Source organism: Hylaeus anthracinus, unplaced genomic scaffold, assembly GCF_026225885.1.
Source record: "Hylaeus anthracinus isolate JK02 unplaced genomic scaffold, UHH_iyHylAnth1.0_haploid 12002, whole genome shotgun sequence".
Taxonomy (NCBI): domain Eukaryota; kingdom Metazoa; phylum Arthropoda; class Insecta; order Hymenoptera; family Colletidae; genus Hylaeus; species Hylaeus anthracinus.
Window position 1 is genome coordinate 16124049 of NW_026534349.1, and position 27778 is coordinate 16151826.

At 43.0% G+C, this 27778-nt stretch overlaps 2 protein-coding genes across 8 annotated transcripts in view; both read left to right on the forward strand.

The window, feature by feature from the left end:
- LOC128892540 (tyrosine-protein phosphatase Lar) overlaps positions 1–27778 on the forward strand; it is a 175458-nt gene that overhangs the window by 125835 nt on the left and 21845 nt on the right. For 2 of the 7 annotated variants that reach the window (XM_054153049.1, XM_054153048.1), the window contains 7 exons: positions 16089–16199; positions 17686–17961; positions 18507–18791; positions 20681–20781; positions 21100–21429; positions 22263–22413; positions 23634–23930. In XM_054153049.1, the coding sequence (XP_054009024.1) occupies positions 16089–16199; positions 17686–17961; positions 18507–18791; positions 20681–20781; positions 21100–21429; positions 22263–22413; positions 23634–23930 (1551 nt within the window). Of the gene's footprint in view, positions 1–16088; positions 16200–17685; positions 17962–18506; positions 18792–18831; positions 19680–20120; positions 20145–20680; positions 20782–21099; positions 21430–22262; positions 22414–23633; positions 23931–27778 lie in introns of those variants that run through there. The other 5 variants (XM_054153050.1, XM_054153051.1, XM_054153047.1 and 2 more) reach the window with 4 other exon arrangements.
- Positions 1–27778, forward strand: part of LOC128892558 (ATP synthase subunit d, mitochondrial) — a 164094-nt gene that overhangs the window by 77527 nt on the left and 58789 nt on the right. The gene's annotated exons all lie outside the window — the stretch shown is intronic.

A 27778-nucleotide genomic window follows, 5' to 3' on the forward strand; every position in this document is an offset into this window, starting at 1 on the left:
TTTACCTGCAGAAGTCACAGGCAGGGTCACCTAAGCATCTTGAATATCCAACTTGTTATGAGCGTTTACTTAAATTGGATAGAATATTTTCATTACCGTAATATTGTAGCTGATAAAAAGACAAATTCAAACATGTACAACACATTGACCCCCAGATGACCTTATGAGAAGTTAGTCTTATAAAATCAAACTGCAATGTAGATAATGTTTTCCCAGCAAGTAACCCATCTCTAGACCACTTCGTCTAGCACATGCAACGAGTAAAAAGTAATTCCAATCTAACCATTATGGCACGAGAAACCCATCTTCCAGCAGCGCCATACCAGAGGACGCTTGCATATAATAGATTTACATTCTTGTATGAAAATCGCCATAAACACCGTTCATAGTCTCTACTGTTAATACACGCGTCGAACGTTTACATTAGGTACGAGCACCGAAGTATGAGCGCATTTTCCCGGCCCGTGGGTGGGCTGTTCCCCTTAACGCATCGGGAATCGTTAAATTATATTTTCCAGTGCTCGTAGCGTGAAAGCTATGAAAGAGAGAAGGGCAAAGTAAAAGCGTGGGAGGGTTGTTAACGCTTCGTCAACACTCGTAAAATTTCCAGCATTAAAGCAGCGAGGCTTGATGAGCAGGGCCTGGAACTTCGAAACAAGCCCGGAGCTACTACCGCCAGTGCTTAACACCTGCCCTGGGATTCTCGGTGTTCGCCCGTTCTTTTAGACCGGTCTCTTATCGCCGTTTCTTCGCAGCGAGTCCTGCTCTCAGTGGCGGCTCGCCTACTTCTCTCTTAATTCCAGCGTAATATCCCCGATCGTTTGGAAACTTCTGTAATTGTCCGTAACGATAATGTAGGAATGCGAGGGGGAGGGAGTAACACGGAAACCTTGGATATCGTCGTAATAACCGAGCCGAACGGCGGGCTACCGGCACCGGGAGTTGGAATCGCGAAACGCGTTATTCGCGATATTTCAACTGGTCCCGCGGACCGAGCCTTTCGATAATCGCGCGACAGCGAGAGCTGTGATCGCAGCGAACGGCGCCGTAAACGTTGCCACGTCCTGGAAAATTTGACGAGTCCGCCAGCGTGGATGGTTTTTAAGGAGGAAACGGAAGGTTTAACGTTTCAACTCGACATTCGTAAAATATTCCTCGGTGCCGAAGTTTCGCCAGAGGAAGGGCAAAGTTCGAAACAAGCCCGAGGTGAAACGAGCTCGTCTTAACACCTGTGCTGCTAGAATTCTCGCCGTTCGTCCGGTCTTCTAAACCCTCTGCTCCCTCGACTCCTTTCCTCCCCCGCTCGCGTTACGCAGTTACAGACACCCTACGGATCTTCTTTTCCCGCCCACCTAGCCCCTCGAGAACCACCCCTCGAGCCAGTAGACCATCTTCCGCCCACGGGGGTTCACTTATGACTACGCTGACTGCACCCAAACCGGAGGGATTGAGTGAGTTACATTTGTAGCGATAGAGGCAGGTTACGCTAATAGATAGCCGAGGCTCGGAGAAGGACTTTTGGCGAGGCGAGGTCTGCCTTGGATGCTGGGTTATTTGGTCGCTGACGGAGGACCGTGTGTATAGGGGAGAGTTATACCTTAATTGGACGTCTACGTTGCGCCAGGATTGTAATTTGGGATTTAGGGAAAATTTGGCTTGTTTGAGTAGCAGGTTGCCTACGTTAATAAACAGATGATGATGTAATTTTATTAGGCTGGTAAGAAATTAATGTTAGTTTTCGAGCTTCGAACTGTGACGCTTGGTTTTGGGATAACAGTTCACTTTATTCTATTTACGTTTCAATATCATCTTACAGTGCGATGTCGCGCTCCATGCTGATACGTATGCTTTTATTTTTACTGTTAATTGTACTCACTTCGAGTTATTTACTTCGCAATGGATACTAAGCAAGTTCGTGTAATATTCTTATATGAATACTAGCTGCGCGTGGAATACTGTTCTTATTCTATTATAATATCTCCGCCCCAGCGCCACCTATCGGCTTCAAATTGTACCAGAGACTTTCTTTTTATTTAAATATTATAGGATGTGAATTTGAGCCAAATCGTAAAATATTCCTCGGTGCCAAAGTTTCGCCAGAGGAAGGACAAAGTTCGAAACAACCCCTGTGCTGCTTGAATCCATAAATAAGAATTTCCGACAAAAGCGACTCTAGCGCTACCTAGAGGGATCTAACACAAACAAAGATAATCCGGAGCACCGCACGAACATATGGTGTGAATGTAAAGGTGAGGTCCCATGTATGCAAGTTCAGGCGGCGAACACGAGCAACGTCCACTTGAAAGTGTCAACTCCTCGCGCCGGAGGGCGCGAAGTAACTTCAATCGATTCCTGATGCTTCTACGATCAAAATGATATCTCATATCGCGTAAATCGAACTATTTTTAACGAAATTATATGCAAAATCTGATTGCATAATTGAAAAGTTATTTCGTTAAAAATAGTTCGATTTACGCGACATGAGATATCATTTTAATCGGGAGAACACCAAGAATCCAATGGCATCGCGTTCGCGTGGATTCGATGAAGAATAAAGAATTCGATTTTATCAAAAATTGATGAGTCGATGACCCATTCGATCCCAGACCCTTGAACGAACCCAGGTAGGCGCTCGGCCGAGAACAAAAGACGGGCAGTCCATCGTAAAATGATAATGTACATAAAATGTTTATATTTTTCATCAGATTGTCGGGAAAATAATATCAATGGATTCCTTATGTTTCTCCGATAAAAATGATATCAAACGTCACATAATTCGGATATTTTTTACCTGAAGAAGCATCGAATACGTCAGCCTGTACTGCAAACATCACTCATCAAATCGCTAACACCTTTTTTTGTCAAACGGACAATAATATAAGAAATAATCTTACCTCATAGAAAACTGATTGAGCAATAAGATGCTTTGATCATAATAAAGAATAATTTGAATTAGAAGCTCAACCACTTTGTATAAAAAGGGTTAGCTCCTAAACATATAACTATCAATATGAATAATTTTAATGTATATAAATTTACAGAAAGAAGAATAACTAATCAAATAAATTTCGTTAAAATTAAAATAAATATTGGTATAAATAAGTAAATAATTATATAAATTAATTTTTTCAATAAAAAAAATTCCTTATTCAATAATTTTACAAGATCTGGTAATAATGCAGTTAAATATAAATTATTTCATACTTTTCACTGCATTTTTTCGTACTTTTAAGCAATTATATTTACAGCTGCTCATATAAATTAATGGTCATATAAATTCATATAAATTAACTAGAAATTCTTTTAATACTCTTTAGTGCAGTTTTAATGTTTTTGAAATTAGTTTATCTCTTAAAAATGGAAAACAGGATTCTAGAAAGCACCCGGTCTCCTGACGCCTTTCAACGCTCACGGAAAATCTAGTTGGTTTAATATGCTCCTGACGCGTCAGAACGCATATTTCGTCAGATAGCATCAGCCCACGTCACGTCAGGGTAATGTGAATGTCGGCACGCAAAACCCTATGTTAGAATTTCATGCCACGCGTCTTATGACGTGGGCCCACGCCTCGTCAGAGCAGTCTGTGGGACGCTTTAAGGTGTATAGCTTCAGTGGATTAGCCGACATGGTCAGACATACATACGCACCAACCTTTTTCTACACTAGCGGACAAGCAAACCGGAACGATTTTTCAAATACTCATAACTACGAGAGTTTTCAACCGATTTTGGTGAAACTTTGTGAAGAGTAGTCTTCAAGTGTTTTCTGGGTGTGTGCAAAGTTGCATTGGCGAGGATTGATGTGAAAGGGTTAATTCACCCCCCTAAAGAGGAGGGTGTAGAAAAACGCCTCTTTGAAACAGGCCAGGGATGACAGAAGGGGTTGAAAAATTCAAAAAAACCTTTGGGGCGACTCTCCTTGACGCCCTGTACAAAATGCACCCCTTAAAATCCCTCTCGGACAAACCCACCTCCCACAACCTCCCACCCCTTCTAAAATCCACAATTTTTGGACGACGGTCTCGATTTTGGGCTCAATGCATTCTCTGGACTCCCCTGATCCAAAAAATGCCATCGCCCATACTGTGCTCCCCATAGGCGCCCTTTGGGGGGTGGCTCACAAATTTTCAACCCCCTTCGTAACAGAGCACTTACACACATCGGAGGGCGATAAAATTCACCATGTTTGTTCTCGATACGTTAAGGATGAATGCCGAAAAGGTTTCGTTTCGAAAACTGCCCCCGGTGCTAAAGGGAGGGGGGCAGAGGTAGGGGTGGTCCACCCCCGAGTGTAAGGGTTGGAACGATGTTCCGTCGCGTGGATCACATGTCCAACAGTCCAGGGCATCGGTGCGACACAGTTTTGATGTCTTTTTCCCGCGTGAATGGCAATAAAATTCGAAAATATCGATTTTTTTAAAATCTCGCTTCCAACTTCTGGCCCATCTACAGAGTGAACGAGTAACCCCACGTCAACACCGTTCGCGAATTCGGACGCGCGAATGCTTTATTAACATATCCCCAAAGAATCAGATTTTTTTAATCACGCTTTCGTTGTCAAATCGGCACAGATTTGAAAGAGTAGTAAGTGGGCCAGACGGAAACGGCGTTCAAAAGTGGTGCGAGACCAGGCCCACCAAGCTACCGTATTTGGCGTTGAAGCCCGATTTAATTCGATCCCCCGCATCTTAGAGGCGCCAGTGTCGTTACTACCACATACAACATAATCAGTGAGCCACACACACAACAGCATGGTCCTATATATGTGTATTTGTACCTGCTTTAAAATGAAACTGAATAAAAAGTAAAGGAAGGAAAAAAAGGCCCTACTTTATGAAATTAGATTTATTACACATAAATGTAATAAAAATATACAGTACAATATACAATAAAAAATATATATAATAAAAATACGGTAAAATGTACAATAAAAATATATAATTAAAAAATGCAATAAAATATACAATAAAAATATATAATAAAAAATACAATATACAATAAAAATATATAATAAATAATGCAATAAAATATATAATTAAAAAAATACTTAATACCTTTAAAGCATTTCCTGCTGGCTATTTGGAGTCGACCCCTTTGGACAGCACAATCTGTAATTGTAACGAAGAATTAATAGAAGCACCTTTTAATTGACACATATAATACTGAATACCTATCGTAACTAAAAAAAGGAATGCAATAGAAGATAATATTATTGTAAGGTAATACACTTACCTCTGGATGAACCAGGAAGCACATTATAGGCGCCGGAGTCTCTACTGATATCAGGATCAATGAAGCCCTTCAGTCCCATGCTGTCCTGAAGTTCCACATTGTCCTGGCATCCAACGATGAGCACGGGTTGATCTATATTAACCAAATTATATAACATTGTATATACATTAAATGTTGGAGGTCTTCTCACTTACATGTAGTGTATAAATGTTATGTTTATATATTATTTTATCATATGCATATGTATAGAGATCAAAAACTTACATTCTTCTTCTTCTTCAATTTCCATCCCAGTTTCTTCCTGTGGCTTGACAGATGCACCAGGTGCTAATTGATATTAATAGAATTCATTAAATATTTTCATTAAAAATTTTATAATATACTTTAAAAATTATTTACCGTTTTTTATCGTCCGATGTCTTTAGTAAAATCGTTGAATTGCATCCAATCGTTCCAATCGTTGAATTATCGATCGCGTTCGATCGTGCGGTTAGCTTCGAAACAATTGAAAACGTTCGTATGTTTCAGTGACCAAATATGGATATATGGAATGAGGTGGAGTTCAAATTTTTCCGGGTGCATACACCATAGAATAAACTTACACAGAATATGAACTTAATAGTACGTAAAAGAGTGACACTAGCGCCGCCAAGATGCGGGGGCCCGAATTAAATCGGGCTTCATGGTCACAAGAGTAGCTTGGAGGCCCTGTGCGAGACCCTGCGCCCGTACGAGTCACCCCACGTTAAATTGGAGTCCGGTCTGGTCTGTCCACGTACACGTGCAGGCCTTCGCTCCGCTTCTGAATGCCGGCCCACTTACTACTCTTTCAAATCTGCTCCGATTTGACAACGAAAGCGTGATTGAAAAAATCTGAATTTTTGGAGACCTGTTAATAAAGCATTCGCGCATCTGATACCATGAACGGCGTTGACATGGGGTTACTCGTTCACCCTGCAGATGGGCTTGAAGTTGGGGGTGGGTTTTTACAGAAAAACGACATTTTCGTATTTTATTGCCATTCACGCGGGAAAAAGACATCAAAACTGTGTCAGCCCGATGCCCTGGACTGTTGGACATGTGATCAATGCAACGAAACAACGTTCCAACCCTTACACTTGGGGGTGGACCAACCTAATACGAATCCGTACTATGAACGAGGTAATTTCGATAAGTAGTAGCTTCATTTCTACGAGATCGTCTCGCGATCGAACCACGTGACCCCACGGATTGGAGGAACCTTTAATTCGGTGTGTTTCCACGGCTCGATAGCTCCCAGATCCGTTTTGGACGGTCGGAAATGAAAGGAGAATAAAAAAAAATGTCGCTGCGGTTAAACGCGTCGGAAAATTTGTCTCGTCGACAGAGGAATTTTCATTTCGACTCCGGGCAGAGTCGTGCCCGCAAGAAACGACGACCTCGCGTAGCTACGTTTGCATACAATTAACGGCTCGTTTCATTGGTAGCAAATAGAACGGCACAAGGGGGTGTGGGAACGTCAACGGGTAATTCGATTTCCTTTCCGGCGGAACGCATTCGCGAACCGACGTTGGCTGCCTCGAATCCTCGCGAAAGACGTTTCCTGCCCGCATAATCTTCTCGTCTCCCGTCGTTCTCTCTTATATTAGCGAACTGGGATGTTTCTGACGTTAATGCGCCGCTCTCCGACAACCCATTGCGTACCGAAAGAGAAACGTTTGTCGTGGTTATCGACGTATATTAACACGCTCGCAAGAGCATTACGTCAATCACGAGATACGATCGCGTCAAATAAAGGATTTAAACGAGGTCGTCCGCTTACTTTCAGGGACCAGACGGGTACTGTCTTCGCCGTGATGGGTTATTCGATTACTCGAAACAAGAAATACTTAATTTATTCACCGAGAATATAATTCGTAATACTTGCGAAATACGTGAAGCATCTCGTGAAATTTCGGACCGTTCCCTGACCTAGATTATTAACCCCTAACAGTCAACATGGAGTCTTTCGTACTTTTTCAAAAATTTGTTTGTATATACAGTGGGTGTAGAAAGTGTTCGTACACCGATCAATTTCCAAAAAAACTGTAAAATTGTAATTTATTAACCTATTTTTTATAAACAATGACATTCTACATATTCTCGGAAATCTCTAGAATAGATAGATTACAAAAAAAATAGCTATTTATGTGAGTTACGAAATTAACAAAAAAAAAAACAATTAATCGATAGAAATATTGAAGCAATAAGTATTCGCACAACTGTTTAATTTTTAAAACTTCATTAAAAAAAAAGGAAATTTACATTAATTTACAAGTATATAATACTTCCTTCGTGGGATTTCCTTTTGATTTTATAATTATTTCAACTCTTCTAAGCGTTAAATTAACTAAATTATTAGTTATTCGAAGTGGGATCTTCTTCAGTTCCTCTATTAGAGCCATTGTTAAAAGTACTTTACTGGAAATTGGATGTTTTCTAATTCGTACGGAGCAATAAACTAATGTGTTTACGTTACAAACTCTACCGTAATTATTGCTTCTATACTTTTACCCACTTTTTGGATTTTTTTGTTAACTTCACAAATTATATTAACTAGTAAATGTTGTTTGGACTATATCTACCTTAGAGAGTTCCGAGAATATGTAAAATATCATTGATTATAGAAAAAGAAATTACGAAACTACAATTTCACACAAAAGTTTTTTGGGAAATTGGTCGGTGTACGAATACACTCTACATCCACTGTTTCTCTGAATATGACATATACGATAACGAAGAATTTCGTTACTGAACTATAGACCCTACCGGTCCTATACTTTGTCTAAACAAGCCAAGATGGGACGCAGCTACACCCTCTTGACTAGTGTCTAGGAACGAAACTCAAACGCGCAGAGATGGTTTTTGTAATAAAAACTTTCTCGTTTAGTGAAGAGAAAATCCAACAACGAGTATACTCGTCATCACACAAAATACTGCCTTTTCTCCATGACGAGTGTACTCGTCGATCACAGCTGCCTGGTAAAATAGCCAAAAACATCACAAGACCCTAAAGATTCCATGTTGATACCTAAGGGTTAAATTTCATCAAATTCGAGGCGACCCAGAAACGCGTAATTGTAGCGTAATATCAAAGAGCACGAAAGAAAAGATAACCTAAAACGGCAAGTGAGTAACGAGGCCAAGATTTGAATTCCCTCGTCCGAGGATTATGTTCCGCGGCCGCGGGTCCTCCTGGAAAAAGAAGTCTTGACGATAACAACGTTTCGAACAGCGTAGAATAAGTCGAGTGATCGTTCGTTTCGGATTCAGGTCAACATCTTCGAACCCGAAACCGTGTCTGTCGAGAAAACGTTAACGTCGATAAACCGCCGGCACTCCACGCGGCCGCGAAGCCACTTATCGATTAAAATCAACGCAACAATGAATATTTCTATCGGAAAAAGCGCCTTCGAGAACGAAACGAAACGAACCGAGCGCGGCCCCGGTGCACGGAAGCGTGGCTCCAACGTAAACATATTTTCCGTTTGTATTTTGACCGAATCGAATGTGCGCCGTTGGAAAAGCATGACGCGAGAGCCACTATCTCGTTTCCCCGTGGGCCCTCCTGTTCCACTTGAACGTACCACTGCCGCTCGGCCGCGAATATTCCTCGATAATTATAATTGACTTTTCCACATGGTCGACGCACTGCCAACGAGGTATAATCGCGAAAACGATTAAAACGCTGGGATGGGAATCGCGCGGCGCGAATCTTTCGTACGTTTCAACGGTTGATAGGAGAAAAGGAGAGGAAAGCAAACCGCGCGGAAGAAGGCTTTAGCCCCGAGGTAAACATATTTTCTGTTTGCATTCTATCTCAATCGAATCGAATCGAATCGAATCGAATCGAATGACGCGCGCCCGTCTTTCGAAGTCATCGGCCACATCGGTTTCTATCCGTATTCCTTTCCTGCCGTATCTTTTGCCAGCCGTGGTACACTCGAGGGCAAAGGAAACGAACAGCAACGGAGGGGAGGAAAATAGGCGATAGTGAATAAAGCACGAGTCGGCTGTGTACCGTGCGTAAATTTTGCGTTTACCGCTCGTAATATGAAATATAAGGAAAGATATTTCAATATCGGTGGGTAAACACGCAAATAGTTTCGACGTTTCCGTCACGTTGCTCCTTCCCTCAACCCCCTACTCTCTTGGAGGGTCGCGTTCTCTCTGTACGTTCCTCGAGCGCGATATCTTTGTACATATTTATGCCGAGACGTATACCCGTCTGTTGTCGTCCCTCCTAGAAGGGACCCGAGGAAAAATGTTTCCTCCTCGCCTACTGACAGCTAAAACGTGCCCCACCCCCCGGCGTCTTGCGAAAAAACTTCCACCATTGTTGGCACGGCGAAGAGGCCGACTCGCCAAACAGCAGAATTTACCGCAGATATTTGCCAACTGTCGGACGGATCTCGTGCTGGTTTTGCGAACAACTTTGCGTTGTAATTCCGTCGAATCGACTGATTTAGAGGTTACGCAAACGTTTCGTCGGAGCGTTGCGAGAACAAAGGGGTTGCCAACTTGCGAGCGTCTCTCGACGGGGGTGGTACGGACAAAGAACAACCGTTCCGTGGGAATTTATTCGGCCTGTTCGAGGATTTTATCACGTGGATTACACGTTTTACGGAAAAATAAATAAATATTGAGATATTGTTGGTTAACACTTTACAGTCGAGGGGTGACTTAGAAGCGACAGTGTTTATTTGCTGCTTATACAGTCGGTCCCATTAATATTCGTATCCTCTATGTCTATTGAAGAAATTTGTTTAAATTAAATAGCAGATTTGATGTTTCCAAGTGTATATCTGTATAAATATAAATATACAGGTATACATACATAAACTTATTCATATACACATATTCATATAAGTACATTGATACACATATTTATAATGAAAAATTCATTTGGTAATATCAAAACTACCGTTTAATTTAGTCAAACTTTTTCAATAGATCCTCTATGTCTATTGAAGAAATTTGTTTAAATTAAATGGTAGGTTTGATGTTTCCAAGTGTATGTTTGTATAAATATGTTGATGTATACATAAATATATACATACATAACCTTATTCATATACATATTTATAATAAAAAATTCATTCGATAATATCAAAACTATGATTTACTTTCGTCGAACTTCTTCAAATAGACATATAGAGTACGAATATTTATGGGATTGACTGTAAATAATTTCCTACGATGTAAACTGGTACCCTTTGAAGTAGTAGCAAGATATTTTATTTCCACGACTCTCCAATTATGGTAGAAGAAAGTTTAGTCGTCTAAATTGTTAACTCTCTGTACTGAAACTGTCGTCGAGTGCAAGCGGTTAAAGTCAGAGAAGCTTTGTCTTTTTTCAAAAATGGACACCCAACGACACAATTAAGGGGGTATTATCGTCTTGAAACTTCAAAAATTCGATTTCTTTTTGCTATATTCTTATCATTTGGGGTTTTGAGAAAGTGCCTCTAAAATATTAATTCGAAATTCGTAGAGCTCTCATAGTTACAGAGGCTTAATAAAGGCTGTTCACCAGTATTGGTGCTAAATATATAGCAAACTTTAAACGCATTTTTCTTGAAACGACATTTTTCAAGTCGGGCGCACGTTTTTCTCAAAAACTATTGGACCGACTGACTTCTGGTTTTACACACATTTCGAGGGCACCATCACCTATGGTCTGAACTAGAGTTATACCGATAGCTTGAATATTTTAGCCCTACTCTCATATTTTAGTTGACAATTTTCCGGGAAAATTAAACCTTACTTTCCAAACAGCTGCGATTCCGATAAAAAATTTAGTACTTACTTAATTCTAGTTCAGACGACAACTACATTCATATAGATTGAAAAAAAAATTTGTTTTTCTGTCTCAGACGACTAGAATCGCCACAGCCTGTGCGCCCGATTGAACGAGCGTCTCACGCCACAACTTGCATAACAGCGCATAACTTGCACAGATTTCAATGAAGTATTTCATACAAATTTGTGTTGTTAATTGAAACGTATTTTATTATGCATAAAAAAACCTTGGTACCGTAGATTTGATAGTTTTCTCAAAATTAATTCCTAAAAATTAGTGAAAAACAAACTTCTAGGCGATAATACTTCCTTAATAAATTCTGGGAATAATTGGAATTCAATAAATAAAGTGTCGATATCAATGGCATTCACCCGGAAGAAATCGATTTTTTTGAAGAGTCTGCAGTTGGCTTACGCCTCGAATGACCACGCCGGGGCATACATCAAAGGGACATCTCGTAGATCGGTACAACCCTTTTTTTTTTCTCTCTGCCACGAGACGCGAGCGCGCGATAGATTTTCATCTTTATTCAATTTCGCCTTCTTTGCACAGTAAAAGCCGTTTCGTGCGCGTCGACGTTATCGCGACGCGAACCTAGATAGATCGTGTACACCACTTGAACGTCACCGAGTTTTATCGGAAGCCAAAAGGAAGATACGCGTGTTACACCGTTGCGTCGACGCGATAGAATTTGTTCACGTCTTGCCGCGAGCGGTCGGGTGCTCGCGTGCGATGATTATTCAGAATTCGTAAAGAACGCACGCCCTCGACGCTAGGGGGTTCTCATCGAACGTCTAATTGCCCTCGTTGGCAGAGTCCCCCACGCGTTCTCCGCTTTCATTGCCGATACGTTAAGCGCTGCATTAAACGCACGCTCGCTCGCATAAATTACCTGGTAATACCGTTCACAGCGGCGAGTTTTTCATCGTCGTGAAATTTCGGTGTCGGTTTGTTCGAACGTGCTGCGAATAATCGAAGGAAAAGTTCTTATCTGAAAAAGACACGCGAGGAGTCGACCATCTACGGTTACTCGATGTGGTGTACGAATGTGCAAACAAGAATCGCGTCGTATTACATAATGTAACTTATAAAGCATGTAATTTACCGTAATGGTACTTGAGCTTACATGTAGGAATCTTTAGACATTGAAGAAAATATATTTATGTCAGAAATCAAAATTTTATACTTTTGATATGTGACAATGTGTGATACAGTCAGAGATATGCATCGGTAGTTTCTATATTTTGAGTTGCAATCTTAGGCTTTCTTGTTTATCTTTGCGAATAGTATCATGTCATACAAAATACGTTCTCACATTTTATTTACTTATACAAATGCTCTCTGTTGCTTTTTTAAGGTGCAGACTATTCACACATTCTTTTTCCATGTAGCACAAGCTCATATTTGTTATATTTATCTTAATACATGTACCCGTATTTTTGTTTGATTTTTCGTGAGTAATTGAATAGAAACATTCAAGGAATCATAAACTTTTACAAATTTTACGCTCCCATAAGTATATCCTGTGTAAACACTAATGAAGTTTGCCTGGACTTACGATGCCCTTTAGAGGAGACATCCGAGCGCAAAGGGTTAAGGAATACCAACGCTAGAGGGTGGATAAATGCACGATGTTATTCGAATGCAATTTCGCCTAAATCTGTGGATTCTTGGTAGGAGTGCCGAGGCCAGGCGTTTGGGAAAGGGGTAGAACGAACGGATGAGCAACGGTTTCCGGGCGTTCGGCTGTTCACGGCAATCTAAGTTTTTCACAGTCAACGCTAACAACGTGCACGTGACTGGATGGGATAACAATATGACCACGCGTTCCTTCCTGGTCAGCTTACTGGAAATTGTAGATGAGGCTCGATTATGTATTCCGATCGTACGTGATATCAAACCGCCTCGGCCATCGTTCGTGATGGAGTGTTTTCTGCCCTCGACCCTTCCCGCCCCATCGACTCACTTCGTTCGCCCTCTTGCTCTCGTCGGTGGAGTCACGTTTACAACGAAACCCTATAAATCCATACGAGTTGTCGGAACCGTAGGAAAATATTTAAACCTGCGCTCGACGGCGTTTCAATTGAATCCTCCTACTCCTCGACCACGGGATGCGAAGAAATGCGTTTAGCGATGTCCCTATTCCCTGCGACGGAGAATTCCCATTTTGTTGGACACGGTAGCGATTACGTTCCACGAACAGACTGTATCGCTGTGTTTTAAACGTGATCCCCGACGCTCGTCCTCTTTTGCAACCCGAGAGACGGTGTCGCGTGTCGAAGATGAAGGCACCCCTCGAACCAGCAGATGGGGATGACTTTGTGACGCGAATACAGCCTGAAAAATCGACTGGAAGAATTTTACTCGCCTCCACTATCGCGTCTCTGTTCGCAGTTTCCTTCCTGCGCGCGAAACAGGCCATTAATTACCATCGTTAATGATCACCGTCGTTCGATAAAACGTCAACGTCGAAAACGATGGAAAACACACCCCTCCCGGGTCGATCCGTCGTGTTTACATTGCGAACCGGGGAATTTGCGCGCCGGAGTCGGAAGTCGAGAAACGAGAAGGTCTGCGGGAGTTGCAGGGGCGAAGTGCGGAGGGCCGACGGAGGCGGAGATCCAAGGTGGTTGAATTATACCGAAGGAGTGACGTCTACGGAGATAATCACACGCCTCGTAACAGCCAGTTCATCATCGTGGTATCGTGCTAAGGGGCTTGATGCATCATGGAAATCGCGCACGAACCGGCCAGGCCAAACAGAAAGTGGAATAGACGGCCTTTGTAACGGGGCTTTGAAACGGATTCCCACCCACGGCTCTCTGTGCCACCCCTCGCGTTTCCCAACCCCTCGTGTGGAAGCTTCCACACCTCGCCGCTCGACGCGTTCCTTGCCGCGTTCCTCGACCAACCTACCAACTCAATTAGCGCCGGAAAACCCGTGCGAGGGAACCCCAACGACCGTATAAAGCGTAGACACCCGTTGGAGAGCGACCGCGTTGATATTTTATTTCCCGCATTTACACGCGTTGCCAGACGCCACCTGACGCTCGCGGCGGGCTGCCACTTTTCAAACTTTCGTCCAGGACGATCGGGAAACGTCCCGTTCGAACTGGGAGAACTATGGATGATGGAGAGATCGGAATGCACTAGTCCGACAGGCATTATTTAGTAACTAAAGAGCTAAAAGAATCTCCAACTTTTACCGTACAGTACCCCAAAGCACCATGACCAGGAGAGAAAAAATAATAATGACTATTGTAAGTTGAGAATTGGACACTCAAAAATCACACATGAACACATATTAAAGAAAACGGACCCTTCCTACTGCGACTCCTGCAATAAGGAAATTACAATTGACCACCTACTGTACGAATGCAGAAGATTTGAACTACAAAGAAGGAAGTACAGCCTAAACCCAGAACATGTACAAAATACCATCAATTACCTCAAGGACACTAAACTCTACAGTAGTATATAGCACCGTTAGTTAATCAGAAACCCAATCGAATTCGTCGCTAATTACCATGCTGTAGATGCGACGTAAAATAAATCCACATAAAAAACAAGGAATCTCCAAATACTCAGAATTCGAGTTAGGGGTATTCCAATCGTTGCCTCGACGATTACACTGTTTTCTTTAGTCCTTGTCTTGTACTACGATCCTGCAAATCGTCTGTTTTTGTCTCCGTAAACCCCGTCGTCTAGTTCTTGTTTACGCGCTTTGCAATCGTCTCTGATAATATTTTCAGTCTCGAAACGCTCGACGTACAGTCAGCCCCGTAAGTATTCGTACCCTCTATGTCTATCGAAGAAATTTGTTTAAATTAAATGATAGACTCGACGATTCCAAATAAATTTTTTATTATAATTATATACGTAAACAAACTTTGCACATGTATATGTCGCAGAGAGAAATGGAAATTCGATCAAATACCTAAGGTAGATTCGAAATGTGACTGGAATAAAAGATACAAGACTCTGAGATAATGAAGTACGACTAAGATCATGTGAAGGTAAAATAATTATATTGATCTAACGTATGTGTGTTAAATCTAGCATCGAGTTGTGTAATATATCGCCCGATTGAGTTAGATTTGTGTCTAGTTTCAAAAGAGAGTGGTAGAAAGCGAAACATAGAGCGGTGCGAGTTGTTATTTTAACATCTTCCGTGAATTGATCATCTACCTTAGGGATTTTATCGAATCTCCATTTTAATCATCTTCCTGCGACATATACATTTATAATGAAACATTTATTGGAAACACCAAAGCTGTCATTTAATTTAGACAAATGTCTTCAATAGACGTGGAGGGTACAGTATTGTCTCGAAATAAACAACTCGCTATCCCCACCTGTTTGTTTGAAGTCATCCGCCGAGTGAGAGGTCCGAAAAGAATTCGATTTTACTATTGCTAAGATGAGAAAGCATGTTATGTTCTATCCTTCTCCAAAGAATAACAACCGTGCTCGAGGGATCACTTTATAGTTTGCCGCTACACCGAACCCCTTGTTTTATCTACGGGTTTCCCCTCGTCACGCTTGAGAACAAAGTCAAGCCGAATAGCATACCTCCCTCGAAATAAGCAACTCACCGTTCTCGACCGAATTGCTTATTTCGAGACAGTATTGTACGAATATTTATGGGACCGACTGTATGTCGTTCTATTAAGAAACTCATGAGAAACCTGAGACTTCCTCTACAACACCTGATAGACAAAGGGTCAGACTGCCTGACATTTCGTAGATTTTTCAGGTACTTTCAGATCAAAATTGCGCCGGTCAGGCTCCTGTTAGGTGGACTGATCTACAAATGGAGCGCACAGGTGCGTTCGTTTGAAAACGATGCCCGGGGAGAAACTCCCTTTGACGTACATTATGCGCGTTCTTTCCCCCTTTGAGCCCGTGTTCCGTTTGAGGTTACCATTAAAAATCATTAACGAATAGAACGAGTACTCGCGGGAAAGGTGACTCATCGAAGGAATCGACCTGACTGGTACAAAGATTCCAAAGAATCCGTTTGCTTTGTGTTACAGGGGCGCTGCAAATTACCGAATCCGACGTAACCCATCAAGGAAAGTACGAGTGCGTGGCGAACAATTCCGTCGGCACGGAATACTCCAAGTCGGCCATGTTATACGTGAAAGGTATAATCTGATATAAACGTGTAACGACGACGGGGAAACGTTTGCAACGAAATCTCGATAAAGGGGTTCTTATCTCTACGGTCGTCCTCGACGACTGGACGACGCTTTAACAAATTCATTACAAAAACGGTGCGCGAGTCCGACCCCGGTCCGGTAAACTCGGTCGTTTTCCTGCTTGTAATTAAAATTAACGCAACGTAATTAAACTAAGCGAACGGCACAAAGGATTCCTCCGCTTGGAATCGCATTGCAAACGTTACACAGGAGAATACGACATTTCTCGCGATAACTCGCGCGACAGTCCCGCGATATTTGAATACCGTGTAATCGAATTCTCGCTATTTACCCGCCGCTCGAGGTACCCGTGGTAGCGGTGGCCGGCGCGTGGAATTTTTTCCAAAGAATCCAAAGGTCTTATATAAATTGTTCGAGTGTTATATCGTTCGAAAATTTAATTACGAATATCAATTGACGATAGTAAAGGTTACCGATTATCCTTGCTGCAGGTCCCATTCTTACCATTTCTCATCACTAGACTGAGGATTCTTATACATTTATAGGAAAGTTGATTGTGCAGGAAACTATAAAATGCAGACAATATGGAACAATATAAAAAAAATTGCAAGTAATGTAATATTTGCCAAGTGAAATGAATTTCTATTTAGGATAAATTTTTGTAGATGCGTTTGCAAAGATTCTTTCTTGCTAAAACAATTCATGTAAATCACTAAAAAGAACGTAGTCCTAAACCTATTTCCTAAACTATCTCATATCGTGGATAGTTACTAGCCAGTATTAGGCATAATTACATCATAATTACGATTACAATTATAATGAAATGTTTCAGAGTTGTGATTTCGATTGCAATCGTAATCGTAATCTCAAATTTTTCTACAATTACGATCGTGTTTTCAAGTGTTTTCAGACATAGACATTTTGTACCTCAAAACCGACTTCAGATTCGTGTTCCTCACCCCCCAAAAAACTTGGAAAACCATGCTTTTGTCAAAATCAAAAATTAAAAATTTTCAATTAAAATAATTCATGCCATAGGGTAGGGCCTAGATGGGATAACTTTTTAAAATTCTTGATTTTTAAAAGCATGGTTTTCCAAGTTTTTTTTGTGGGGAGGGGGGGGGGAGTGAGGAACACGAATCTGAAGTCGGTTTTGAGGTATAAAATTTCTATATCCGAAAACACCTGAAAATACGATCGTAATCACAACTCTGAAACATTTGATTGCAATCGTAATCGTAATCACAACTCTGAAACATTTGATTACAATCGTAATCGTAATTATGTTTACGATTATGGCCAGCACTGCTGCTAGCTCTCCTATAGCTCGGGTATCTCGGGATCGCTGAGCCCGTATTGTAGTTGCGTACACGTATGCTACAGCCCCTGAGGGCAACGCATCGGTCTCGAGCAGCGAACCTCCGCTGTTTATCGCTGATATAGAATGGTAAAAATAATGGTTTGTGCCCAGTTCGTCGTGTGACACCCAAGTTCTCCATTCCTCCGCCGGAGGTGAGCGAGGTGATGCTAGGAGCATCCCTGAACCTAACCTGCGTGGCAGTCGGCTCCCCGATGCCATTCGTCAAGTGGAGGAAGGACCCAGCTACCGATTTGACGCCCGACGACAATCTGCCTGTCGGTAGGAACGTCCTGATGCTCACCAAGATCCAGGAGTCCGCCAACTACACCTGCACGGCCGCCAGCGACCTCGGAGTAATAGAAGCCACCTCGATGGTGAAAGTTCAATGTTCGTATCCAGATGGATCGAAATCGCGCGTAAATCCACAGAGATCGCATTAGCGGGCTAACGGACTACGTAATGTAGAACGATCAATCACGTTCGTTGTGTTCCACGAGCCGTGGCGCGCGTAGTGCTGTTTCGATGACTAATCAATTAATCGACTTGCGCGTCGCGCTGGGAGATTAAGGACAATGCACTTTGTTCATTTCCTTGCTCTGTTTGTTCTCGTGAAACCACCGTTTTCCTGGCTGTGCTGATCAAAATTTCGTTCGATGCTCGCCCGCTCTGTCAAAGGTAGCCCTGAAATGCCACGCCATGGAAGTCCAATATACTGGCCTATTTACAAAATGATGACTTAAACCCTCCATAATTTCATACGTACCACCATATATTTCAATATCGTTGATGTCCCTGGGACATCCAGGTAGGAAAGTGGTCGATTCGACGCGATAATGACCCGTAAGTTAAGGCGAACCGTGGCGTTTCAGTGTTATCGCGAGCCATAAGTAAAAGTTGCACGCTCAAAACCTTTGGCGTCGTGAATTTTTCAGCTCTGCCGAGTCCCCCAGAGAACGTTCAAGTCTCGGACATCACCGCTACTTCCGTGAAGCTCACCTGGTCGTACAAGGGTTCCGACGAGCTGCAATACTACGTGATCCAGCACAAACCGAAGCACGTGAACCAAGCATTCGCCGAGATATCGGGAATCACGACGATGTACTACCATGTCCGGAGTCTCAGCCCTTACACGGAGTACGAGCTCTACGTGATAGCGGTGAACGCCATTGGGCGTGGTCCCCCGAGTGCCCCGGTGACTGTCACCACTGGCGAGACGAGTCAGTACACTTTGCGATAATAATTTATTTCTCTTTCCTTCCGTTAGCGTCGACGACGTCGATTCGCCTCGTCTGATCCGCGAACGTCTCGTCGATTCGGTTACGATCCAGGCTTTTTCAGGAGCATACTTGCTTCGCCAGAATCCACGCGAAACACCTCGCCACATCATTTATGGGGTTCTTTCGAGACGGCTATAGCGCTTACGTAGTTGCAAGCAGAACGATCCAACCGATCCACGGTGGGGAAAGCTCGCTTTGAAAACGCTCGAGTCCGTCTAAAGTTGATAATCCCAGAGGCAACTGCTTTCGGACAATTTCAACCGAGAAAAAACGATCCTAAACGCTGCAAAACTCGAACCAAAAAACTCCCGAAATTGTCAACTTTGAGCAAACTTGTACGCTTCGAAGCGCGGAATTAGTGACCTCCGTCGCAAGGAAATATTTTTGCACTTTTGAAAACGGACTATCAGTCGGGACTTTTAATGCAAATACCTCCGCCGTGGATCGTGGTGGTGCATCTCGAACAAATCTTGCATCGTGCGAAATGCGAACTATGAACGTTGTTCGTCGTTGCGGTTATTTTGAAACGTATAATTCGCATTTCATTCGTACATCTCGTGAAACACGCGAGCCGGCGAGTGCACTCTGTAGAGATGAAAAGAAGAAGCAGCACCGAGCGGGCACGGGTTTTACCCCGCCAGGTGAAAAAGAAAAAAAAAAGGAAGCGAGAAGGATAGCTTATTAAGGGTAGCTGACGTACGCGTACGATTTTTGCACGTAGATAAACATTTTTGCACCACGATGGATGAACAAGTTTTGACACGTTTTTTGAGGGAAACTATACCTTTTTTTCCATGCTGTCCGCCGTGGACGCACGATTTGATTCATGTAAGTGACAAGAAAGTTTTTTTTGTACTACCTATCACCAAAATCATCCCCCTTTCTCTGTGTTGCACCATGTATTAGTGTTTTTTGTCGGACCGTATTCGGCGCGTCGCGGGCTTCGACGTCTCGTTTTCGCTCTGTATTTTTCCGTCTCTGTCGCTCCCCAGCCCGAACCCCCTACTATCTACCACCAACGTCTCTCCGTCTCTTCTTTTTTTTAAAACCCACGGAGAAAAAAAAAGAGAGAAAAACCAATACGCGGAGAGACAGCACGCGAAATTGCACCTTTCCTGGATATATAGTGTCGCACTCTTTACACCTCGTGAAAATACGAAAACGGCCGCAGACCGCAGTCCCGCGAATTCGTATTTTCACTCGTGCATAATGCTATTTATAACCGATGCTTACCGAGAGAATAATCGTTCCATTCATTTTTTTCAATAGCGGAATCGACAAATGGAGGTGCCAGTAAGTTCAACCATATACTAAGAGTGCTGTAGCAGTATAGCTCATCCTTTATTTTACTTTTTTTTTTCTTAATTTTCTATTCGTGATGTTCATTTTTATTTTTATTTTTGTTTTATCTCGTCTCGTTCCATTTCATTTTTCGTTCATATCCCATCCTCTTTTGTATACTCGAAGCACGCATACACACGATCATCGCTCATTCGCACACGTTCATATGTGTATCATTAAAACGATTATGTACTTGTAGCTAATCACCTGCAATGCGACACACCTGTGGTATATTTTTATTTTCTCGTCACAAAATTACACCGTAGTCACGATACCCCACCAGGACATCGTAGTAGAGGCCCATGGTTTGTTCCTCACTTCTTTTTATTTGTTTACCTGGAACGAGTGTTTCTTTTGGTTCTTATGGTATACTTTTCTTCGGGTTTTACCACTTGTACTCTCCTCCTGTCCCGTGACTAACTAGAATTGGCTTGTCCCGCACGGGGAACGCGTTTCAACGAGTATCCAAAATGCTCTCTTCGTTCTAGAACCTGGTACTGCGCCGCGGAAGCTTCAGGCCCGACCATTGAGTTCCAGCACGATGGTCATACAGTGGGACGAGCCGGAAACACCGAACGGACAAGTGACGGTTGGTTTTTCGTTTGGAATCGAATTAAAATTCATCCTCGGCTTTGTTCCTCGTAGTAGTCAAATTAACACGTTAATTGTCAGACTAAAATTCGTAAAAATTTCTGCGAAGTTAAAATTTTGTATCGAGACTGTTGAAGATCAGATAAGTTAAGGTTTGTTGTATTTAATTGTACAACCTCTCCAAATTCAAATTTATTTTCGCTATCGCCTCGCTTTTCGAATTACTCTTTCTAGTTCCTTAATGAAAAAAACCTTTCACGAATCGAACCTGTTCAAGAATCGAAACATAGTTCACAGCGTTAAACGATTATTCCAGGGATACAAAGTGTACTACACGAAGGATTCGAATCAGCCGATGGCGTCGTGGGAATATCAGATGGTGGACAATAACGAGCTGACTACCATCTCGGACTTGACGCCTCACACAATCTACACGATACGAGTGCAAGCGCTAACGAGCGTTGGCCCTGGTCCACTGAGCCTGCCCGTTCAAATAAAGACGCAACAAGGGGTACCGAGTCAACCGGAAATGTTGACGGCGGTAGACACCGGGGAGACCAAAGTAACGCTCCAATGGAGTAAGCCAACTCATAGCGCGGAAAATATCCTCAGCTATGAGCTATATTGGAACGATACTTATGCAAAGGTAGGAATGATTTAGCCAGTTGACTCGAGTGTGTATAAAATATATACAGGGTATCTACGTATAAGTTCGGACATACGCGGGGTGTCAATTCTACAACAAATTTTCAACAAAAAATTACTCTTAGACATTTTCTTTGTGTCGCCTTATTCTCGAGTATTTTCATTTTTAATATTTTTTCTGTGATTTCGACTTGACTGTGATTTCGTCATTTTCTCCCTACAATACCACCGTACAATATTTTTTTGAAAATACCGTTCAAAAGCTGAGACTTCGAGGATGTTTTTTCCCGAAGAGTGCCCGCCAAACAACTATGTCTTTGAAACCCAAAAAACGAATACAGAAAAAGTCAAATTTGTTGAAATTGTCACAATGTAAAGTTTGACCTGATTTTTCTAGTATTCAATCTTCGTAATAAATTGTGGTTTTGTATGAGGGAGTTGGGAAATTTAATGCTCTTTCGAATGGTATACTTACTTTTAAGTTTGCACTATAATTTGGTGGAATTATGGCCGTTTAAATAGTGTCAAGTCGAAGACGCAGAGAAAATATTAAAAGTGAAAATTCTCGAGAATAAGGCGACACAAAGAAAATGTCGAAGAGCAATTCTTTGTTGGAAAGTTGTTGTAGAATTGACACCCTGCGTATGTCCGAACTTATACGTAGACACCTTGTATAAACAAAAAAGAAAAAGAATGAGTAGCCTACTTACACCAGTAGTTGAATTAAAAAGGTTCATATCGCATTCAATTACGAAATAATACACGGTGACGCGAAGTCGGTTCTATGTAAAATTGCCGGTGAACGATGTGTCAATCGAAACTCGTTACTTTCAGGAGAAGCATCATCGAAGGATACCGGTCACCGAGAACTACACCCTGACGGGCCTCTACCCTAACACGCTGTACTACGTCTGGTTGGCCGCGAGGAGTCAGAGAGGCGAGGGAGCGACGACGATTCCATATCCGGTTCGCACGAAACCGTACGGTAAGCAGATAACCAAGCAACCAGCAGAACAGTACGAAAAGGGAGAAGTGAGTTCACGCAGCGAGGAGTGCCGTAGAGAGGTCGATTCGCGATCGTCCTGTAGCACGACGAGGACGAAACCAAAGGCACGCGAATGCTCGAGATTCCATGAATGCTACAGGGGTCGATCGCGGATCGTTCTGGCACAGCAGGTAGGGACGTGCCGTAGCGCTAGACGCTCCTGCAAGTAGCGTAAGCTATCATTGCGCGACACCTTAGGAAGAATCGGTTGTAACACGGGGTAAAGGTAATCCGCACCGTGAATTCATTGAACGCGGGGAGGGGTGTGGGGTTAAAAAGGGGGAAAAAAGAAAAGAAGAAAAGATACAAAAGAGAATTACGGTGATAGAGAGTATCGTTGAACCGTGAAGTGTGGGAGAGTGAGAATGATTGCATGCGTTGCAAATAAGAAAGCCGTTTTTGGATGCCACTTTATATATATATCTCTATATATATATACGTACATATCATACATATAAATTGCACTAAGCACTGCATTGATATATGTGTGCATTTTGGGCACCTCTTTTCATTCTCGATAACGTATGGTTTATATACACGTCCGTTCTTCAGTTTTTTCATTGTCTCGTTTTCCTTGCGACGTAAGGCACGCAAAACGACGTTGACCGGCCGCGCGTAAAGCGCGCGAGGTTAACCGCTCGTTCCAACGGCCTACAAATTTTTGTTATCTCTAATCACGTACTTTTTCGACTGTTCAAGGATCGACTTATGAGTTTTTCCTTGAGTGATATTCATCGCTCTGAACCTTGACCAATCGTCACGTAATGTTTTTAGTTCTTTCCACGACGTTAGTCAGGTTCGAACGTGGCCTGGCTTCGAAGCTCACCGAGTTACTCCAACTCGAACACGCGACGATTCGTTCTCGACTGCCATTTAAAAAATTTCGATTAGTTTACGCGGGTGACGTTAATCTCTGCGTATCGTTAGCAAGTGCGCCCAAACGGCTCGTTTTCTTAAGAACGAGTAACAGTTGAGAATAGACGGTAACCGAGGCTGGTTAGCAGATATCGCGACGAATCGAAGATGACGGTCGTAACGAATTCTCGCAGACATTCGATTGTAGACTCAGGACCGAAGTTCGCCACGATCGTCCGATGGCTGACGATTTCCCTACCACGTTTTCGTTTTGTTTTTCCCCCCTATAACTGAGTGTTATACAGTCCCCGGGGCTCCGCCTCGCAATGTAAGCGGAGAAGCGATCAGCCCGACCTCCATATTGGTAACATGGGAACCCCCGCCTGCCGATCGATCGAACGGGAGGATCGCGTACTACAGGCTGCAAGTCGTCGAGAGCGGACGCTCCGACTCGGAGGCGATATCTATCAAACTGAATGACACGAAATTTACGTTGGACGAACTGAAAAAGTGGACCGAGTACCGGATTTGGGTATTGGCCGGGACCAGCGTAGGTGACGGACCTCCGAGTTATCCTATCACGATCAGAACTCACGAGGACGGTATGTATCACTGACGTTAACTTAACAACCCTTCTACGTTTTCATGAAGCTGCCCGAAGAGTGGCGCATGAAACCGCGACCGTCAGGGACACCGTGTTCACCACGAACGTTTCATAATTTCACACGTGCCGCGCGAACGATTCAAGCAACATCCGAAGAGAAAATCGGTCGATGGAAAAAGAAATTCGGAAATAATTTTCTTGATTCGAAACGTTCGATTACCGTCGACGAATGATCCGATAGAACTTCAAGCGCCACGCTTCGCGTATAAAGATACTCTTGCGAAGGCGACGTATCGCGATACAGATTATAGTTCGTCGCGCAAGAGCCAAAAATATAAAAGCCCGCCAAAAATCAGTTCGAAGATAATCGCGCAATTCCAGTGCGGGTTGCGATGACACGCCCTGTTATCTCGAGCCGGTGATATTCATATTCGGTCTACCGTTCAATTACACGTACATATATTAAATGTATTTTCGATTTCAGATTCCGCTAACGTCTCTTCGAACCTGTCTCTCTTCCTAACCGACACTCAACACTCTATCCCTGTTTACGATTTTTCGTTTCACTCTTGTCTCTGTCTTTCTCTTTCTCTCACTATCTCTCTATCTATCGTTTTCTCTATAGACTAATTTTTCTCTTCGACATTGTTACTTTTCCTGTGTTCGCCGTTACATATTACATTATTATCGTTGTATTCTATTCCATTTGAATCTCACTCGACTCGTATAACATTGTACAGATACGTAAAGCTTTTCTCCCTCTAAGGTCACCTATTGCGATCTTTCAGTTAACGCTTTCGAGAAACGAACTGTCGAGTCATCATTGGACGCGAACAGAAAAAAAAAATAAGCGAACAATAAACAACAACACGTACGAAACGCGGCCCTTTTTTTTCGATTGCTAAACTAATGTTGATTTTTGTCGCGCGAACGCAACTTTTGAACGCGCACAACTTTTTTCGCGATTCTCTCCTTTTTAAAGCTGGTCCATATCGCTCTCCTATCGCTTCTCTGGCACAAACCCCCCGATTTCCCACTTTTTTTGCGACGGGACGCGGGCACCTACGCGACGTGGACGCGAAAATCATGTTGGCCCTACTTTTTTGGCTGGCGAGATTTTATATTTTTGGGATTTTTGCGACAACAATTCTCCACGGATTATTCTGTGCTCCCGAAGACACCACCCCCCCCCCCCTCTTTGACGATTTCCCCCGAGCCCCCTGGAACCCCCCTGTTAGTGTGTCCAGACATTTTTTCCAGGTGCACGCAGCCACGGATTTTTCAGAAGCTGATAACCGATTTTTGAGCTCAGCTATATTTGCAAATTAAAAAAGAAAAAAAAAAGAACTAATCACAATATAAATTTGCAAAAGAAAAACCGTATTTTCTAACTATTTTTACAGGGCCTAATCGCAACTCTCCCTTTGTTCGTTGCCGTTGGTTTTTTTTTTGTAACCCCCCGAGCCCCCTACTTTTGAAACTTGGATACCCAATTTAACACGCTAACTAATACTTTTAATTATACTCACTCACGTGTTTTTGTCTTTCCTTAAAGCATTTGCAGGAGGATGATCCAGGTTTTGAACAGCTAGTTTTTAAGATTTATTCGCACTAACGTATTATATCGACTGTCTAATGATATGTACACATTCACGCTCAATGTTCTTTCTGGTGGTTACCGTGGTTTCGTCAGTAAAGATGTTTCGTTTCTCTCTTTAGTTCGTTGACTCACTCTTGCCACGTGTTATGGAGATAGAGACCAAGCTGACCGTCCCGATGTATCCTCCGCAGCATTATTTTCGCCGTTGCAATTACAATAATAAACAACAAAACAAAAAAAAAAAGAAACAAGAGAAAAATTAAAGGAAAAACGGAAAACATTTACGAGAACGGTTGTTGCGGCGAGCCATCACGTGAAATTACAAATTCGGTCGGTCGCGAAAAAGTTTTATCGGTTGGAAATAATGACTGTGTAGAGAAAGGGCGGCAGCTTGCCAGTGAAACGCTTACGTATATATATAAAAACTATAGCGTATGTATCACACACAAAAAATATATATATATATATAACGCACTTTTTTCACTATATACATATATACATATATTACAGTACACATCATATATATATATGTATATATATTTCTATATCTCTGATATATAAGGCTCTTCTGTCTTTAGTTAAGATTTAGTTCTACCTATTGTTTGCACATGTTTAGAGCATGCCTTCGTTTGTTTAACGATTCCTCCGATTTCACCGATCTCTCTCTTCCCCGAAGACGATCATTGTCTCGAACCCACGCCAACCGTCATCCACCGAGCCCGCCCCCCAGACTCCGTTCCACAACGAAGCTCCCCGCCAAAAACCACCCCGAGAAAACATACCGTCGAGCTACGCCGAGTCTGCGTAACCAAGTCCCCGCCAAACCCTCCAAAAAGAAACCACGATTAATCCCGGGTATCCGATGAATGGCATGCCGATGCATGATGAAATTTTTGCTTTCCGTTTCGTCTTCTTCCTACCATACCTCGACGAAACCTGCATGGACAAACATTTCTTTCTTTTATCACCCCGTCTGAACCGCCCCCACCGCCACTCTCGTCTAATCTCCTCGAAACAGAGAAAAGCACCGATAGACGATCGACCGTGCGAGCGTTACTCGTACCGAACCAGATACGGCCGCGTTAACATCGATACACCCGCGATACGCTTTTCCTCCAGTTCGAAAACACGCGGACCGAACGACGCGGCGAATCGAGAACAAACGCGTAGAATCGCCAGGAGAAAGGCAGCCGGCTGTCGTCGGTTCTTTTGTCTCGAAAAATAATCGAAGACCTTGGTTGGACGCGAAATCGGAATCATTTGTTGCGAAGAGCATTGTCGAGGCGTCATTGTCGCGGGAAAAGTCGGCGCGGGACGTGTCTCTAACGACGTTCCCCTCGAACCTTTTGCACTCGGCACCGCGTAACGCCCGGGATCCTCTTTCGTTTCACCGGCACCGACGCGCGCTACCGCCGCTATCGTCACCGCCCGCACCCTCCTCGAACTCCCGAGTTTTCCCACCCCTCATGCATTGTCCCGTTCACGGACACACCGATCCAGCCGTCCACCCTCTAAGAGCAGACTCGGCAAAGCGAGGCGGAACGATAAAAAGCACTGCTGAAAGCACCCTGCCGTGTAAGCTCGCACATTGTCAAGCACAAAAGTTCACCGTCGTGTATACGTATACTCGTCCGTTATTGTTACTTGTCGCCGCTAGTACCACCACCACTAGTATAATTATATTATTCTAAACGTATTGCCGATCTACGTATATATATCATTTTTCTATCAGCATCACTATGAGTGTGTGCACGGGGCACCCCCGCGAGTAATGAGTATTATTTCCTTTTATTTTTTTTCTCTTTCATTCCACGGGGCACCGTTTTCGATTCTCGCACCCACCACGCACGCATGTAAAGTCGCACACGCGTGTCGCGCACGATGATTTAAAAAAAAAAGAGAGAAAAAAAGAAGAGCGTAGAAAGGAGAAGGACGAGTATTTACGCACCTACGCACAGAGAGCCACACGCAGACGCACGCCTTTATTCACCGTATTATATACTCAGTAGAATATACGTCCATCTATCTATTTATATTATATTGCCTACCACTATCACGCACTACTTGAAAAGCACCCATCGCTTCGAGTAAACAGCCAACAGCCTAAAGGCACTCGCGTGCACGCATGCACCTAGGTCGTGTGCGTGGGTGAGAATGTGTGTGCGCGCGTATTTACGAAGTCGACTCGTTCGTGCGTACTCGCGCGAGCGACTATATGCGCACCCGATATTTACTCGCTCGACGTC